The sequence below is a fragment of the Cupressus sempervirens genome, chromosome 5, assembly GCF_028749045.1.
Source record: "Cupressus sempervirens isolate cs-2001-9-10 chromosome 5, ASM2874904v1, whole genome shotgun sequence".
Lineage (NCBI taxonomy): Eukaryota > Viridiplantae > Streptophyta > Pinopsida > Cupressales > Cupressaceae > Cupressus > Cupressus sempervirens.
The window spans coordinates 934,034,058-934,053,942 of NC_143122.1; the positions used below are offsets into that span (position 1 = coordinate 934,034,058).

The 19,885-nt window shown below is 35.3% G+C and overlaps 1 protein-coding gene across 1 annotated transcript in view; it reads right to left on the bottom strand.

Annotated features, from left to right (window-relative positions):
• Nucleotides 1–19,885, bottom strand: part of LOC149559015 (uncharacterized) — a 71,919-nt gene that overhangs the window by 12,916 nt on the left and 39,118 nt on the right. Inside the window, exons 3-6 of the mRNA XM_089832964.1 lie at nucleotides 19,152–19,365; nucleotides 18,783–18,892; nucleotides 18,398–18,533; nucleotides 13,070–13,162 (exon numbers count right to left, since the gene is read on the bottom strand). Of these exons, the coding sequence (XP_089689090.1) occupies nucleotides 13,070–13,162; nucleotides 18,398–18,533; nucleotides 18,783–18,892; nucleotides 19,152–19,365 (553 nt within the window). The remainder of the gene's footprint in view (nucleotides 1–13,069; nucleotides 13,163–18,397; nucleotides 18,534–18,782; nucleotides 18,893–19,151; nucleotides 19,366–19,885) is intronic.

Here is a 19,885-nt window from a genome sequence, read left to right on the forward strand (position 1 = left end):
TCCATGATTAAGGGCAGATCTGCACTCTTCTTGCTTGGCAAATTTTGTGGGAGCCGAATTTTGAGAAAGCCGAATTTTCAGGAAGTCAAATTTTGTGGAAGATAAAATTCTGATTTTCAAAAGAGGCTGCGATTTTCTCCTAGAGATTGGTGAAGAAAACAAGTGATAAAGTCTGATTTTTTCAGCTAGGGCCTCAAGATTTGCAAGTGATTTGAAATTCTCAAGTCTGATCCTAAATTTCAAAGAAGACCTGGCCAGTGGTAAAGGTAACTTCAAATCATTTAGAGTTGAAAGGGGTCCTTAAGCTGATTTCCTTCTTTCGTTCTTGTCTAGATATTGTCTCCCTTGGTTCTTCTTGCATTCATTGTCCACCACTTTACCATCCCGTAATAGGGCGACGAGATGGAGGATGGTAGTGCAAGCAAGAATCCTAAGGGAACAAACACTAAGAAAAACAAAGAGGATATGATGCCCAAAACAACTTTCTTCTCGAAAATGAGGCGAATACCCAATACCAATGTCGGTACAGTAAATATAATACAAGTAAAAATCCAAAAAGAGACCCGCTATTGGTAAAGGGTAACTTCAAATCATTTAGAGTTGAAAGGGGTCCTTAAGCTGATTTCTCTCTTTTGTTCTTGTCTAGATATTGTCTCCCTTGGTTCTTCTTGCATTCATCATCCACCACTTCATTAGGATGGTAGATGGTAGTGCAAGCATGAATCCTAAGGGAAGAAACACTAAGAAAGACAAAGAGGATATGATGCCCAAAACAACTTTCTACTTGAAAATGAGGCGAATAACCAATACCAAAGTCGGTATAGTAAACATGATATAGGTAAAGGACAGACTAAAGAAAGGACAATCCACCTTGGCAAAGAAGAGATATAGAAGGCGGTTGCACATCACAGCCTAGGCGTCAACACTTCCATTACAACCATGATGAGCGACATTGGGGTGGCACTTGATTTTGAAGACATCAGAGAAGAGGATATCAATGAGACAAGACTTAGATCAAGATTGGATGAGTTAAGAAAGGTTGCTATCAAGAAGAAAAATTTGGGCACCCTTTCCTCCCTCAATGACTTTATCGGATTTGCAAAAGAATATGAGAAGGATCATGAGAAGACACTACAGGTAGCAAGCAACATGATGAAATCGACTGAGCTTGAGATAAAGCATACACCTTGTCCTCCCATGGAAGAAGTCAACGAAAGGCTAGCTAGGTTCATTGCCTTAGCTAAAAGAATGAAAGAAAAAGAGAGAGTTATATTAGAAGATCATTTGATGTAAGCCTGAGTGGCAATTTCTCTTTCTTCTAGAATAGGATAAGTGTCTAATTCTGATTGGCCACCATTTTGGTGCCTTCTCATTGGTTGCCACTTTTTCACTTTTTTCATTGGTCCATCGATGAGGTGGCATCTTCTCATTGGTCGATGGGGTGGCAACCCTAATTAGGGTTTCTAGGATCCAATCTGGATTGTTGATTTTGCTTTTGATCTCTACCGTCAATTGTAATTTTGGCCTCTATATAAGGCCATTTTGCTCTCATTTGTGAGGGAGTTATGTTGGAGAATTGTTGCAAAGATACTATCAAAATTGTTCTCTATTCATTGTTGTGGCTTGCATGGTGGATATACATGATCATTTTGGTGTATTGCATGGTTCTTCTCATCTCTCAAATTAAAGTAGGATTTCATTTCATGTTGTTAGAGTAGAAGTAGATGGCTAATTGTATGGTGATGTTAGTGAATGTTTGATAGGGATCTACAACTAGGCCACTAGCTACTTAGCCGCTGGTTAGGGAGCCTTGTATGGTAAACTAGTTCTCTTTTCCTCTGAATCATTACATCTATGGAGGTGGGGCCGCTCCTTAACTTTCATTAGATTCGATCCCCATCCATTTGCTAATCTTTCCATTCATAGGAGTAGGAGTTGAATAGCAAGTAGTTGAGTAGTCAGATTTCGTTCTTAGAAAGTTAGAAAGGAAGGTTAAAGTCATCAAAGCAATATTGCCTCCTCGCACAATCAGTATCTGGCGCTACACCCTCCACCATCGCTGTCACCATCAACATTATTTGTCACTCGCACATTTCACAAACCCATCACCATCACCACCATCCCAAAACCCAAGTCATTCTTGAATGAATAGTGTAAGGCCGCCTACATGATTATCAGCAAATCACATCGATAAAACTGAGCGAGTATCCACAAGTGTAAGGAACATTGGAGTTATTCTCATGTCCCATGAGCATTAACTTTTCAAGAGAGGAATTGTGTGTTTGATACTCCGTATCAGATATTCAATTACTAATATGTTATGTAGTGGTACAAAAACTCACATCAAATAGCTATGCACCAGTGAAAAGGCATTTGAATCTTTCTTGCAAATGTATTGATTGGCTTAAAGAATGCAATTGGCCAGCATTCTTTATGCATATGAAAATAGAGTTAGATACTCACCAAAGCATAATGGAGTCATTTTTTTGTCATAACATATACATTGGGATGCTTTGGTGAAAGTATAGTTTGCAAACTCTCTAAGTATTTTGGGTTGAGTACTCTCTACTTTTTTGCAAGGTGAGTTTTCGCAAGTTTAACTCTTGTAGTTTGATTGACAAAAAATTATGGGTAAAAATGTCAAGGCAAGTAAAATTATGATTAAATTGTGTTTTTCACATGTCATTTTGGCTATGAAACCATTCATTTTATCTTTCAAGTTGTCATTTTTTAATTTGATAGATTTTGTAATTGAATTTTATAAAATAATATGTTTAGAGATTTTATTTTTTAGTACTTTCTAAGTTGCCTAGTTTATGCCAAGTTATTGTCAAGTTGGAAATTTTGGACTTGCCAAGTACTCTTCAAGTTAGGATCTGTATGATGTCCCATTTCCAAAATATAATTTAATAATAAATAAATACTATTAATTATTTAAAATATTACTAATAAATAACTAATAATAACTAGTAAATGATGTTATTAGTAAATTAATCAAGGCCAGTAAATATTGATTCTATATATACATACTGGAAATTTATGGTTAATCAATAGTAATTAATATGTTTATTATTATATTATTAAAACAAAATAACATTCAAAACTTATAAAATATAATACTGTCCACTTAAATACCTTAATCAGCAATACAACTAAACTGGCAACCAATCTGAAGGTTCGGCATGTATAGTAAGACACAAATATGGGGAGGAGGGAGTTTAAGGTATTGACTTCATTCAATGAAGAAATGGAAGGAAAATGAATATACGATAATATGCAATTAACATTGAAGCTAGTGCAAATTGATGGGTATGTTGTGACTTATTTATGAATCCACAAAGATCTACAAAGTATTATATGAATGTTTTTAGTAATAGAAGGAAAATGTTGAAGATTATAGCTATCATAGAGATCTTTGTCTCTGATTTTATGAAATAGAAATATGATTGTTGTGGTCATGTTCAACTAAAGATGATATTTATGATAGTATTCTAGATATATTATATGTAGAGACATGTGTCATGCGAAGAGGCATGCATTTGGAAATATGAAGAGATTTGTTTTTTGGAAATTGAAGAGACCTTCAGTTATGAAATGAAGGGTCTTTCAAATCTATATATATACATTGAATGCCTTGTGTATTAAATCAAGTAAAAGCATCATACTTGAATATTTTATGATTAATAAAAGAGATATTTTTCTGGTGTGGTTGGGTTTTTCCCTTCATGTGGAAGGGTTTTCCCAAGATAAACTCTTGTGTCATTTGTGCATCTTTACTCTAGTTTTCTTATTGTTGTTTATCACTATTTTCTGGAAAAAAAACTTCCAACACAAAATCAGAGTAGGTTTGATCACAACAATAAAGGAGAGTCTATAAGGCCAATTGTGATTGTTATTGATTATGATAGTTCTATGCTTGATGATAAGATTCTCTTGTCGCGATGAGCATACTTCTAGATCATGTGGGGCATTTTTATGGGTTCTTCATCAAAAGAGTTATTTTGTATCATTCTACATTATTTGGACATTATTGTTATCATTAATGTGATTGACCTTTATCAGTTTGTAACATTTCTCCAACTTGCTTGGAAACGTGTTCTAACATGTATGAGGGCATCCCACCAAGTGTCGCATGTATGAGGACATTCCACAAAGTGTTTTTATTGGGCAGGATTAGCATTGTGTGCATGTTTGGACACACAAAGGATTTTCCAACTTTAGAACCTTCTTTTACACTCTCAAATTTGCGCTTAGGACATTTATGAGTTTGCAAAGATCTTTAAACTTCTTAGATATCTGCATGTAGTTTCTTAGAAAAAAATTTGCAAGAATGCATCCCTTTTCTTTCATATTGATGTCCGAACGTTGTTGGGCATAAATCAATGAAGGTGGTGGCTTATTCATATTGAGGCTAGGGCACCCATGAATCGAAATGTTTTGACACTCTTGGACTTCATGGAGCCCTAGATTGCATCGTCTATGGTGGGAATGTGTGGTTTGAGAACACAGAGCATCGTGTTATGCACATTATACCATTACCAAGGTTGCAATAGGTAGATGATGGCCCCTGCGTGACCCTTGTTGGTGAGGACAGCTTCGATAACTTTGTTAAGATGCTCTTCAATGGTATTGAATATGGTGATATGCAGCTAATTTCTAATGCTTATGATGTGCTCAAGCATATTGGGAATTTGTTTGGTTGGCACCGGTTCTCTCTTTCATTCTCTCCTTTGGTCTCTTTTGTAACTGCTAAATCTTCGATGACTTGGCATCATTTTCTATCACGCATTTCTTATTATGGAGGTTGTGTTGAGTTGTATGGTTGCTTCTTCATTTATCATAAGCGGTGTGTAACTATGGGCTCTTTGTCTTCCATGTGCAGCATTAAAGCATCGATTCAATGAAGAAAACAAAAGAATGCTTACCATTAAGCCCTTATGCAAGAATCATCAATGATTGGGTCTACAATATGTGTGTGTGTGTGTGTCGTGAGTTCTAGATTTCCATCACTGTGTGATTCCTGTATTCGAGTCTTCTTCAAATCGAACTCTTGTTATAGCAGTGAATGTGTTGTTGGGAAAGGAGGCCATATTTGTTTTCTATATACTGGAAATGCTTGAGTTGAGTGGATGCCAGGATTTATTGTTGTTATTATTCAACTTCCTTCTTTTATGTTTGTCTAGCATGAATTACATCTATACATCATGATTAAAGGTATATTGCAGATCGTATGACAAAGAGGCATGTATGATGACTTGGAATTGTTATAAATGACTCAACACCGTTTTAACTTTCCAATGGTTCAAGGGAGTTCATTTTGTGAATAACATCAAGAGTAATCGTTGTTGCATTGTAAAAGCTCATAACATCCACCCGTTGGCATTTCACAAAAGCTTCTTAACAACATCTGTATTCTTTGTATATGTGGTCAGACCATTTAATGATAGTTATATTGTAATAAGTTTTAAACCACCACTCTGCACGATGTGGCATTGAGTGCCCTCACGCTAAACGCAAAAGAAGATGCCCTAGCAAATGAATTACTTGCAAAAATCTGCCCCTTTCTCCAAATTTCGACCTCCTTGCCAAAATCACCCAATTAGAAGGAAAATCGCTGCCCTAGGGCAGAAAAATCTGCTCCAAATCAGAATTTCAACCTAGCAAATTTGCCCACAATTGCAAAAAATCAGATCTCAAATTGCCTTGCCTCTCCACCAAATAAAATCACCATAGCTAGAGGGAAAAAAATCACTGCCTTTGGAGGAAAATCAGACCCCAAAATCGCTACCAAGGACAAATTCACCCCTTTAGAAGAAAATCGCCCAACCAAGCAAAGGAAGGTGGGAATGGATGAGAAATAAGAGGGGGGAAGCCCCTTCTTATATCCTCCTGTTGACTTCTAGAGTGTGCCAACTTGCCTAGAGAGAAACAAATTAAGTTAAAACCCCCAAAGATGGCCCAGACTTAAATGAAACATCAAAATAACTAAGCCTTATAGATTTTTGCAATTAAAATATCATTAAAATTGAATCTAGCAAGCCAAAATCAATTTTCAATTCCAAATTACCAATTTCCTTTAACATTTCTAAAATCCTCTAGGCAAAATTTCAACCAAATTAATGAGATTTTGCATTTTAATCCAATTTCAATTTTTTAACAAATAAATCCTTTTCCTGGCAATCGAAATTCAAACTCTAAATCCAATTTCAATATCAAAATTTCCAAAACGACTAAATCCAAAATTCATTTTGAAAATGCTCAAGCTTACACAATTATATCAAATTTTCAAAAATCTAAGTCCAAAATTTACAAATTTTATCTTGCCAGATATTATTTCGACCATCAAAAAAATGTTATTGTTGAATTTTGTTTGGCCTAAGGACAAAATTACATGCTCCAGAAAATCAAATTTCGCACTGGGTGAAAACAAACCAAATCCCTCCTAGCCCGAAGGCCAAGATGTCCAAGGTGTAAAATTACCAATTCAAAACCTCTGGACAACTCCGAGTTTTGCTAAGGCAAACAAAAAATTCCCAACAACTCCAAAAATTGCCAACGGTTGCCTGAAAAAGGGAGCCCCCAAAATTTTAGGGTGATGTTGTGAAAACCTCACAACACTTACCAAATTAATCAACTGTAAAATGATAACCAATAGACCCATTTTGGAGCAATCACATCACCTCGCCTCTATGAAAAACTAATCATGCCTCAACAAGTTTCATGAGCCTTGGAAGGTGATACTGCCCATTTCAAAATTAACTATTTGTTCCACAAATTCAAGTGTCAAAAGATTCATCTATGCTATGACTACACTTATGTAATGATGCAAATATACACGTGATGTTAGAAAGCTGCAAACACAAAAGAACTATAATAGAAGTCAATCTTTCATTTGATTCTTCATCTTTTGAGGGTTGAGTTGAATAATATTAAAATTCAATGGTCTACAAACATTGCCTCAATGCCCGGAGGAAAGCCTCTCAAGTCATATTGAGGACTGATCCTATTAAGGATAAAGGCTAAAACAAGGTCAATACTCTTTTTTTTGAATAATAAAATGGTCAATACTTGTGAGTACCATGCGTTGTGAGTAGACCTTAATGGGTTTATCTATACAGAGATGATGATAAAGGTTCGACATGAACTTTGATGGCATCACATGTAGTCTTCCTAGACTACCTCATATCAGTACAGAAGTGTGTGCAATCTCCAAGTTGAGAGTAGTGATGATCTTGCAGATATGCAAACCTTAAGAAAGGAAACAAAGTACTACAAAGTTACAAACAATGGGATTTGAGTCAGCACTACAGCAGGCCATGAGAATGGACTTGATAGCATCTCTTGTTGAAGATGGTAGCTGCGATATAGATCTTTATCTATGGAAATATGAACATTATTACCATTATTGTTACGTTCAGCTGAAAAGGACACTTATGTTTAAATTGAAATATTAAAAGTATGACGTGTCATTCAGATGCATTGAGGCATGAATATTCGAAGAGTCTTAATTAATTATAGGAGTTATAAGTATCTCAAGAGACCTTCGGTTATTATGTGAAGAGTCTCTCCTATTGTTATATAATTGCATCCAACAAAGGATATTGTACACTTGAACATTTTCATTATCAATAAAGATATACTTTTGTTGTGTGGCTGGGTTTTTCCCTTTATTCTCGAAGGGTTTTCCCACAATATTTCTAGTGTTCTTTATTTCAATTTTGTCTCTTTCTTATTTCTGACTATCTTCATGGATTTTTGGGCTCTAGTTTAACATGGTATCAGAGCCTAGCTTGATTTTATTATTGAAGGAAGCCTATTTGTGTTATTGGTGCCATCAACTTTTGCATAAATATTATTATATTTTATTTGTGTTGTGTCATGCTTGGTAGATAGTTATGTGTCTTCCATCTAAGATTCTTGGGCAAATGTGTGTAAATGATGCCCAGTTTGATTAAGGGAATTTTGTTTTTGTTATCTTTCATTTCTAAGTGATGCCTCTCTATGACTTAAGTATTTTGTCTTTTGCAGTTTCCTCTTCGATTTGGTGTATCTGCAATATTGGGAATCTGCGATATCTTGTATTTCTTTAGATTTTTGCAGCGTTAAATATAGTTTTCTTTGGCATAAGTTGAGCTTTGTATTATTAGGAAGCCATCTGTAAATGCTTTCATAAGTATATTTTGGTGATGTTGTCTCTTGTATTCAAATTTGTTTTGTGATTGTGTTTTATTCATTGCTTTTCCTCTCCGCAATTCAAGCATTACTTATATTGGGGTAACTTTTGCTCATTTCTTTCTGTCCTTAATATCTTTTGAATGTATGGGTCTTAGTTTTAGATTATCTGAGAGTTTTTGTTTTGAGGCATGCATATCTCGATATCTGCAGACATTCGTTTTTCTTTGCATCTTTTGTAATAGTTTTTCGTGTGTGAAAGATCCCTGATAGATGCCCTTGCTGATTTGTTGTAGTTTTTAAATTAATAAACTATATTTTCCTGTGATTTCTTTGATGGTCTTTGAGAATAGACAGAAGTTGCAGAAGGTTTTGTTTTTGTTTTGTGTTTTTTGATAGTTTTCACAATAATAATGAATAATGAACAATAAACATGAGAGGAGACTGAAAATAAATAAGAACATAGAGCCAAATCAGAATTGCTATAAATCGTACCAGGCAGATTTCTAATTTATAAAGCCAAATAATAAATCCAATGCAGTTCCAAGGAGCTTACATCCAACAATGATGTCAAATTGCTGCAAATGGCAGCCGTAAGACTGCAATGAATCACGTCCCAGCTGAAAGAATCAATCTGTAATGCTGAAACCATAAATCTGCAACCTGAATCCACAATAAAGAATGGTGTACACTATCCCTGATAGCAACGCACACTGTCTGAAGAATCCAATGCCAATAACTGTTGAGGGCTACGTCCCAGCCAATCCAAAACCTGGGGTTTGCGTCCCAGATGAAGAATTGCTCTCTCAGAGCCAATTCACAAAAAACAAGTTTTTCAATATGCAAAAGATAATAAGAAATTAAGTCTCCATCTCCTTATATCCCCTTCCAATTGTAAATTGAACCCTAAAGGGAAATTACACTTTGCCCTTTAAATAAATTATAATAAAATAACATTTTCCCAATTAAAGTCATCCATGCTATAGGAAAAACATTACTTTATTAAAATTCCATAGCTGAAGGCACCAAAAAGTCTACAAATAGTAAAAATCATGTATAATAATTCGAGACCTTTCCAACGAGCTATAACACATAGGTGTACCTGATCAACTGAAGCCAAAATCCCCTTATTACTCCAAAATGGTTATATTAATAACCTCATTTTAATTTATTTAATCACCAACTTAGTAAATATTTAAATATATTAAAATATTTTCCAAATGGTCCCAAAAGGCCCAAAATGACCAATCAAACATGAATCTGACCTTGTCACCTATCTGTGACTGATGCCGAACAAGATGGGTCAACTGGCAGTCCATCCCTAAAATCTAGGGATGCTCCTAAAAAGTAGGAGACAGCCCCAATCAACCAAAATTGAGTCCCAATGACTCCCCTACTATGTGCACCTCTGAGAGAACTGTCACTGAACTAGGAGTTCCTCCTAAAAAATAGGAGATGCACTCTAAGTTTCCAAAACGTTCGTCGAGGTCTCCAAATGCCTCCTAGACCACTCCGAGTCAATCCCTACAAATTAGGAATCCCTCCTAAATTGTAGGAAACTATTGTCTACTGCTCCAAACTACTTGGGAAGCTCATGCATGACTCTCAAAGCCCCTGGGTTGGTTCCCTCTATGCTTTGCTGGCCTATGAGAACCAGATAATAGACCAACCTTGCTAAAAATGTTGTCACTAAGGAAGGGCAGAAATTGGGGACATGACAGTGTGTTTGGTATTTCTTCGATATATTTCCTCCCATAAGTTTGAGGCGTTATGCGAGTCTTTTCTTTGCATAATTAAAAGTGCTTGGGCCCATTACTTAATAGATGTGCCGACTGCATGTGTGTAACATCATGGAGTGGGGGAGTTGGATAAAATTTTAGGGTGATCGAGTTTTGTGTGTTGCGTCTTTGTGATCGACTTAACGAATTTGCACTACTTGACTACTGATGGAGACTGTCGAAGCTAAGTTACCGGAAAAGCATGTAGAGGCAGAAATTATTTCCATTGAGCTCCCACCTTTTCATGGTGAAAGTCACGGATGAACCGCAGGAGATTATTTTCTCAAACTAGGAACTCCTAACCTGTATATTTTGTTAGTGGTCGCTTTATTTTCATTTTATTTTATCTGGAGTTGTCGTATTAAGATTATGTTGCATCAAGCTTTAAAAAGGAGCCCAAATCCTCAGGATGCTTCTCATGCGATTCGATCCATCTCAGGACGTTGTTGATGACATTCAAATATGTCATTTTTCTTTATCTTTCATTCTTGCAATCTATATGATATGTTTTCTTTGCACGTACCATCTCATGCACTTCTTTGAGTTATTTTGTAGCAGTATTATCATTTTGTATTATGCAAACGATGTCCTTGACTTCTACCAGCATTGGTTATATAGCAATTTGATAGGTGTCAAGAGTTATCATGATTATCGTAATGTTTCTCCATATGTCATTCCAACGATTTTTCCAACTCATCAACTATGATTGTGCGGTGTTTTGTATTGCATGTCTTTCATCTTGCTGTGGCTTTCACTGTGCAATTATTTCCATTTATTGCTGATGGTGTATCAGCTTTAATTTTGATGAAGATGGGTCTATCATGTCAACTCTACATACAGTATGGACTTCAACGGTGGTAACTGAAAAGGTCAAGAGTGTTATTGTTGGTCTCCAGCACTGGAATTCATAATGTGTGCAAATCTTGGAATATTAGAAGTTAACGTCTACAAATAGCGACAAAGAAGGGATTTCATCAAGATGATGCTCACAACATCCTACAGGGGGACCCGCAGGCATGGCGGAAGCACAGAGCCCTTCTTCTTTGTGTTGGTAGATCGACAAAAAAGGTTACTCTCAGGATGTTCGTCAGGTTCCTTCAGCTTTCTCAGAGACAATGATATTTTTTGTTGGAAGAGGATAAAGTGACCAAATATGGATTATTCTGATTGACATCTTCTATCCATAGTGAATTCTTTCTATACAAAGTATGGTCCATCTCTTTAATCAAAAGGAGAATCAGTTTCTGCAAAGGGTGATAATAGAGTAAAGGTCCTATACCTTGACTAAGTCACAGAAATATTTGGACCAGTTTATATGGTTGAAGGTATTTTTCTATATAGGAACAAATTGGATGCATTGTTTGGAGCAGTTGATAGATATAACTAAGATGTTAAGGAAATCAAGCTGCTTAGGAAACCAAATAACTTGGAGATAAGTATTTTGATAATGAATAGTTATTATATCATTGAGAATAGTTTATGGTTTTAGCATTAATCTATTTGATGGGTTGATTTTATGATCTCTCTTTGTTACAGGATGAAGCAATGAGATTATGTTGATTTGCATTAAGATGGAGATGTTGAGGGAGATTTTAACTTCAGAGGGAGACTTCATAATTAAGAGGGAATGCTTAAGGAATCTCCTTCATTATGCTTGTGATGTGTGGATATCTGTAACATTTGAGACTTAAATGGAACTAAGCCTTATTTTGTTATGCTTATTTCTATTCTTGTGTGAATAAATGAGATTGTAAGATTAGCTATGATAACCCTTTCACTATGTGATAGTGAACATCATGTTGAGAGAGTCCATGATGTCATCACGTTGAGAGATTTTGTGATGAGAGTTGGATGTTGTGTTGAGTGATTCCATGATAGTTTACGTTGAGAGAGTCTGTGAACAAAGGCTTAGCTATGAGTCTTGCAAATCATTTCATGTTGAGTGATTGATTCCATGAATATGATTGATTGTTACAGGGTTTCATGTTGAGTGATTCCATGAATATGATTGATTGTTACAAATTTTCATGTTGAGTGATTCCATGAATATGATTGATTTTTACAGGATTTCATGTTGAGTGATTCCGTGAATATGATTGATTGTTACAGGGTTTCATGTTTAGTGATTCCATGAATATGATTGATTGTTATAGGTTTTCATGAATCTTATAAGATATATGGGATGGGATTTTATCATTAACATTTGGTTGCAGTCTTGTGATTGTTCAACTAAAGATCTCTCTCTAGCTAAGAGAGAGTGTTGAAGATGGTAGCTACGATATAGATCTTTATCTTTAGAAATGTGAACGTTATTACCGTTATTGTTACGTTCAGCTGAAAAGGACACTTATGTTTAAATTGTAATATTAAAAGTAATGACATGTGTCATTCACATGCATTGAGGCATGAATATTCAAAGAGTCTTAATTAATTATAGGAGTTATAAGAATCTCAGGAGACCTTCAGTTATTATGTGAAGAGTCTCTCCTATTGTTATATAATTGTCTCAAGCAAAGGATATTGTACACTTGAACATTTTCATTATCAATAAAGATATACTTTTGTTGTGTGGCTGGGTTTTTCCCTTCGTTCTGGAAGGGTTTTCCCAGGATATTTTTGGTGTTCTTTGTTTCAGTTTTGTCTCTTTCTTATTGCTGATTATCTTCATGGATTTATGGGCTCTAGTTTAACATCTCTGGTACATTATTTGGACAGTTCACCTATAATTGGTCTGTCACATCAATCACAAATCAAGGAAGCCTAAGCTCCAGTGATGTGGTGGGTATATGCAGTGCATTCATGATTATTCAGATATTTTTATATGGAAAATAGTTAGCAATGTTAATGTGAAAATTGCTCTAACCCCAATGCTCATAAGTTCAAACAATTTTTATTTCCAGAAAACATAATCAGAGTCCTCAAATATTTTTATCTGAAAACAACTGACAAAATAATGATAAACTTCTTTGAACCCAATACCCATACATTAGAAACAATTTATAAACAGAAATAGCATTCAGGAATTTACACCATAAAACAGTTTTTTGCCTGTCATGTGTCACACCAGAACATAATAAGTTCACGAGTAGCTAGACCTTTGGACAAACATGATAAACTACCTCTATAACAAATTGTTCCAGCTCTTTGTAAGTTGGTTGCTTTACTGTTGTTCCAATTAACGCACTTGTGCCATCCCATGCCATTAAATAAATCTGCAGTAAAGAAACAAACCTCAACTTTATAGTTGCAATAGACAGACACTCAAATACAAGATTATTGATCGAGAACATTCAGATAGAGACAAATATCATGCACGGAAATGTTAGTGTTAAAATTCAAAGCTGATTTTCAGTTTTACCAGATAAGCCTAGTATGCAAGAGATCTGTGACATCGCAGAGTCAGTATCGAATCAAAATATGATTTCTTACCAATAGACAATCTCAATTAACTCCATACAGTGTGCTGGATTATACCTACTGGATGTAAGCTTTACTTCCATTTACATAAAGATTAAATTTAGTCAACAATATATGCAGCTCAATGATGATTTTCTCCTTATGCACTCTTTCATCTTGATGATGGATCATGAAGTGTGATCCGAAAAACTGATACAAAAAACTCTCCCACAATCGAATCCAAAAACAGAAAAGCTGACATGATCAATTGTGGAAACCTCATGTCATTAATATGCAGATCAAGTTTGAAAGAATTGTAAAACTCCAGATGCACATGGCTAGCAATTGATGACCTTCAAAATAAGGAGCATAGTATAGAAAAGTTAAAATTGAATATCTGGGTTTTAATGTGCAAACATCAGTAGGAAAGAAAGTAGTTAAAAGAATTGGATTAGAGAGGTTAAACTAGGCCAGAAGCTAAAGAAAATAAGCATTCTTCAAGAGTAACAAGGCTAAGATTTGGGGGCCACCATTATATCTTGTGAAAAATAAACTATAAAACATCATGCATAAACATGAGTTGCATGGCCATAGAAGCTAGCATTAGAGAAACTTCTATAAGTGTGAACCAAATTGTTAGGGATCCTTGGCAATCTCATAGACTAGGCATTGCATGCAGGAGTAGAGTTAATTTTTATCAATGAAACTCAGGGACTTGCATCCTCCCCCCCCCCCCAAGAAAACCTCTTAAGTACTCATACACGGGACGTCCCCGTACAAGATACTTTAAGTACCCAACCTCCCCCATTCTGCAACCACACCACCGTCAGGATGCATAGTTGAACTTCTATTTGAGTTTTGATTTATGAATGTTACTATTGGGTATGTACTATTTTACTATGTTCAACGGTTCTAGTTCATGTTGTGATTTCTCTATGTTCAAGTATTTCAATTTGGTATGTTATACTGAAACATCATTTCATAACTAGGATTTAAAGTTCAATATATATAATATATCAGACCCCCCCTTCCACCCTGCCACTGTCTCCTCATCATTCTGAAATTGAGGCCTTTGTCCCCTTGCCCCAAAAACTCGTTTGGCATCAACAACCTACCCAAGCATCAACATTATACTGATTTTCATTTTCTTCTTGTCTGTGTTAGTGGAAACATTTTAGTAAATGGAAATGAGTTATGATGTCACTGTTGGATTACTATGCAACTTGCAGGGAAGCTATAGTACCTGAATATGAAATCAATTTAGTTTGTATTTATCATGAGAGGGAAAAGTTGAAAGCAGGGATTGGGTAGAAGAAATTTCTTATGGTGTTTTTTGGTTTGTAAATGAGAATGAAATATTTCTATCCTTGTTGCTATTTCTCTATTTTTGTTCTGGATTTTGGGTGCCATGGAAGAACTATTTGCATCAAAAACTGTACATGAGGTTAAGATACTGAAATTTAAACAACCGATTAATGCATTAAGTATTTCTGCAGTGCAGTGATCAGTTGATGCATTTAGTGTTCCTGCAGTGCAGTGCTTTGGGAATTACCCATGTGTTTAATATTCAACTAATGTTTTGACCCATCTTTCATGACTGGCAACTCAAAAGATCTCATCTCTCATGAGTTTGAATGATGTACTTGAGCAACACAGTGGAATTCAACTGAGCAAAGTGGACAAATGCATGTTATCAAGACAGTCTGGGAATTGTTGAGAAGCTTTCACACCATCACCCCATTACAAATTGGGATCCCTGTTTTTCATCTAGGTTGTAAGCATAATCGCTATTAGTTAATTTTTAGGCTCTTTGATAGCATAGATTCTGAGTCTCCAGGCCATAGAAATAATTTGAGGATGTTGGGAAGGTGGGTGAGAGATCAAACAAGTCCTTAGGCTCCTAGCTTCTAACTCAACCTATAGGTAACTTTCCAAGTGTTTTTTGTGAGTTGCATGTTGCTTACATATGCTACTTACAATGAGAAGTCTCGTGTTTTGCCACACAGAGGTTTCTTTGATGGGTTTGTGTAATTTTTTCCCTTAAAAAATCCCTGAGGGGTCTTCATAATTTCTCCCTTAAAAAATTCTGATGGGAATTCATAATTTTATCCCTTTAAGAATTTTTTATTCTGTAATTTACAAAGTCGCGTAGGACTTCTTTGTGGATTTTCACTTTTTTCTGAACAAAAAACAATGATTTGTAATCTTGGGTTTGGCGATTTTTCCCTCAAGAATTGTGACTTTTTTGTATTCTGTTCTGGGGTGTTGTGCTCTTCTACAAAAATCTGGAGGGTTTTCTGATTTTTCCTCGAAATCATGGCAATTGTTCTCAGTGAATCTCTGGCTAGAGTGCAGGTTCATTTTGTTAACCAACATCAGGTAGGATGTTTAGTGATGATTTCTGGTTAGAAATTTTGCAGATTTTGGGAGGGATAGAGGCAGACTCATCTTAGTGACAAAGTCAATGGTAGGCTCTTGTTTCTTGTTTTGGAGAATTCTGAAGGACGAGGTAGCCTTCTCTATTTTTTCTAAACATTTTGGTTGATACTCTTGATCATTGACATTTTGCAGATCCAAGGAGGGTCTTAGCAATAGTAGAATGTTCTAAAGAATTTATAAGCACAAGAAATGTACAACTTTTCACAAGGTAGTTAGACAACGGCAATTGAGAGAGGGATTAGAATATTGTAGTGTTTCTTTAATGGTCATCTTAGTTTTTTGTTTATTAAGTAGTTTTTGTTTCTTTCACAATAGAAATATCGTCTTTATAAATCTATATAAGGAGCATTCATTTTCTCTGTTTAAAATAACATCAATTTACCGTAACAAATTTATCCTACATTTTTTAACGGATGTGTATCCTCCACCTAAAGAGGCTATATAAACAAAGTTTCTCTCTAATTTGAGGTTATCTTATGGAAATTTGTTATTGGAGATATTTTTCCATGTTATTGATATTAAGGGAATAATTATTCTGAGGATGAAACCCCTTAGAATATGAGGTTGGACGAAACCCCAATCTCCCATTGAGAGGTGAGTTCATTTCAGAATTCACTATTGGACTTATTAGCAGAAGTTTTGACAAATAATACAGCTGTCATGAAGCCTGGGAAACAGTTAATGAAAGATTCCTATGAGACGTCAATTGCAATGAAAGTTTAGAAGATTTAGAAGGCAAGAGCTGAGGTGTGGGTCAAACAAGGTGTGATATCTGTGGAAGAAGAAAGCACTTAGGCTGTCTGTTTTGGGATCTTTTTCCAGGTCATCCACATTGCTACAAATAGCTAGTCTTGTTCCATCAACGCATGAGCATTGGGACTCCCATTGTAAAGTCAACTAGGCAGCAGTAAAATATATTCCAAGCCCTCTGATGGTGCCATAGCTAGCACAGAATGGAATTGGAGGAGAACTAAAACATGACTGTGGGTTTTTATTGTCTTATGAATGATACTTTTGCAGTGGAAAGTTCAATATAAGAATGCTGACTCGAGACAAAGGGCTGTAAACTACAGGTGCTCATATCATCTCAAGTCTTTGCTATTTGGTAACAAGTTATGAATGTTTGGCAGGCTATTCTGAAGAGTTTAATTTGAAACTATAGCTGTTATAAGTTTGTTTATCATTGTGAATTTAAATAGGATTTTCTCTTTAAATGTATCCTGGTAAAATCTGGAAATGTAGACATGCTTCCATTCGTGTTTAGTGCACCCCATTAACAGCGAAATATACACTTTCAAAGTTGAACAGGAACTTGTTATTGTCTAGACAATTTATGCAAATTGTTTGTCATAGTGTTATTGGAGATTGAGCAATCAGTTACAGAACCAAATTGTTTTGATTACCTTGTAAGGTATATTTGCTAATCTGATTTGATGTGAATCTATTGGGTGTATTTCTTTACCTCAAATGCAAAAACCATCTTACCAAGCTACAAAAGCCAAACTTTAATCTCAGAAATCAGTATTCAGGGACTTTGCATGACAAGTGTTGGACAGAAAGACAATACATTTAAATTTCAAACAAAAAAATCTGGGCAGAATTAAGAAGGGATTTTACAAAGGGCAGCCCACCTTCCACGCTCTTGCAGTGCATGGGTAGCCAACCTTGAAACTGTGGTTTCCAAATGTTTCAACAAATTCCTGATGAGGTTATTACTTATTATGTGAATCCACATTGGCATGTCTATTGTGTTAATTGGATCTTCGTATGAGAATGATATATGATTTTATGATGTACACTAATGATTAGGAAAATTAGACATTGTCTTGATTTATGATGACATCTCAGTGTCCAAGTAATGTGCAGGACCTAAACAGGATTATTTTTGTGAAAAGTATTTTCAATTGGTAAATTGATACACTCAATTATACTAAATTTCTTACTGTTAGTTGGAATTGTGGTTTTATGTCAAAATATAGGAACATCCCCAAATGTAGATTATAGCTGACTAGAATTTGTCCAAAAGACTCACAAACTAATAAAATATTCATGAGGAAAATGAAAATGAATCAACTCACCTATGTGTAAAACAGTTCTACAAAGTCATCCTATACAAGGAAATTGGGGATTAAGATAGACAGGAAAGATGTTAATTATTATATTCAGTGCACAAAGAAAATTGGAAAAAGGAGTTTAAAAACTTGTGATGAGTCAATGAGGTAAAAAGGTCAGCTGGTCAAGCCAAGAAGCAAGAGAAGCAAAAAAAATTGCAAGGGGATGCAAGAAGTATAGCCATTAGACAAGTAGCGATACAGAAGAGCCCTTTCCAGGAAACTTGTGTGGAAACTCCAACACATTTGCTAAATTACCACACGAAATAGATAAAAGGGTTTTTTAGGTACAATGAACAGAAGGTGAAAATATTTTTCCCTTGGTAAGCTGCTTTTACAGAAAATCCAGAGTTCAACACTTGAAAGTACCACTACCTACTAAATTAAGTTTAGAAACAGCCTCAAATGTAATTGCCTGTTAATATCTCCATGAAAACAAAAGGAATGGTATGGGAAGTTCAGAGAATTATGGAAAATAAAGAAATCAATTTTTAAACTTACCTGCCAATCTGATGGATAAAATCTCAAAATTCTCACAACCCCTCCTGATCCAGAAAGTATATTTGATGCTTCACCAACTCGCTGTTCTAGAAGTGCATATGCTGGTTCGAAAGAGGCAAGGAATTCCTCAGCTTGTCTGTGAAGATTGAATTTTTATACTTAGTGTTACTTTTTTGTCCATTCAAGTTGTCACCCATTTTTCTCAAGACAACTTTGAATGAGTCGAAACTAATATCGTGAGGCACTATAGCACAAAGAATCTCTTGGAATATTAAGTTTCTAGTGATTATATGTTTCACTGCAGCACTTATATAACTTTATGTCTCTCAATCATATAAAACTAATTGAAACTTCTAGTTCAGAATTTGCAAATACAATGAATTACCTCTTCCAAGGACCAAATCCAAAGTCAGAAACAACTTGACCAGTTGACCTCCACTGTGGGTTCACTATAAGAACAGGCCTCTTTTCAGAATCCTTAGCAAGTGATTTAATCTGAAAGAAAAAAATCTTCTGAATTTAGTGAATTACTCGAACTTTACACCTCAAAATAGAATTTCAGCTACGTTGTCTTTCCACATCTATAAGAAGAGAAAACTCCATCTCCTTTTCTATTATATCTAGATATGGTCAAAGAGTGACACACAATTTGCAAATGACCACAACACCCTAATGGAAAAGGAACAAGCCCATAATGTTCCGGACTAGAGAAAATCTTTATTCAAGAAAATGTTTTGTACAAAAAAAAAAAAACCTGTTTCAGTGTATCTGATATGGGAAACACTATAGCAGCCACTGAATTATTTGTAGGATACAAAACAGCCATGGGATCCATCTCACTTTCAAATTCTCCAAAGGGTTTTGACAGTATTTTGGAACTTCCTTCTGTCACTTGTAAACCTTGAAGAATTGATGTCACAACTCTGGAGCAAGCATTGAATTCCTCTCTTATACCACATGGATAGTCTCTGCAAATTCAACAATGCACATGACATCAATTAGTGTCTTGGAACATATAGAATCATAAACTATATGTATTGTTGATTGTGTTAAGAAGTAAGGTCCACACACAACTGAGGGGGGAGGGTGAATCAGTGTAATATCCTCATGTCCATTCTTATCAAATTTGGCATAAATTTCTTTAGATTCAATTGTAAAATAATTCTTCCACTAAACTTCTACTATTTGAATATACGGACTCCCATACTACGATGGTTATGATGATGAATGTGGGGAGTGCTCTTTCGTACTTCTAAATATCCCTAACACAGTGCCTATGCTTCCCTTCACATATTTGTCTATATATTTGTTTCAGTATTTTTCCAGACTTCATTCTTCTCTATCTATTCATCCCTTACTTCTATATTTGTAAGATCATCTTATATCCACAATATTCTATACCATCTTGCTCTATAGATTGAATGGGTATGGCTCCAAATATGAATGATTTCATCATATATTTTGTCACATAATTAATTACCATCTTAC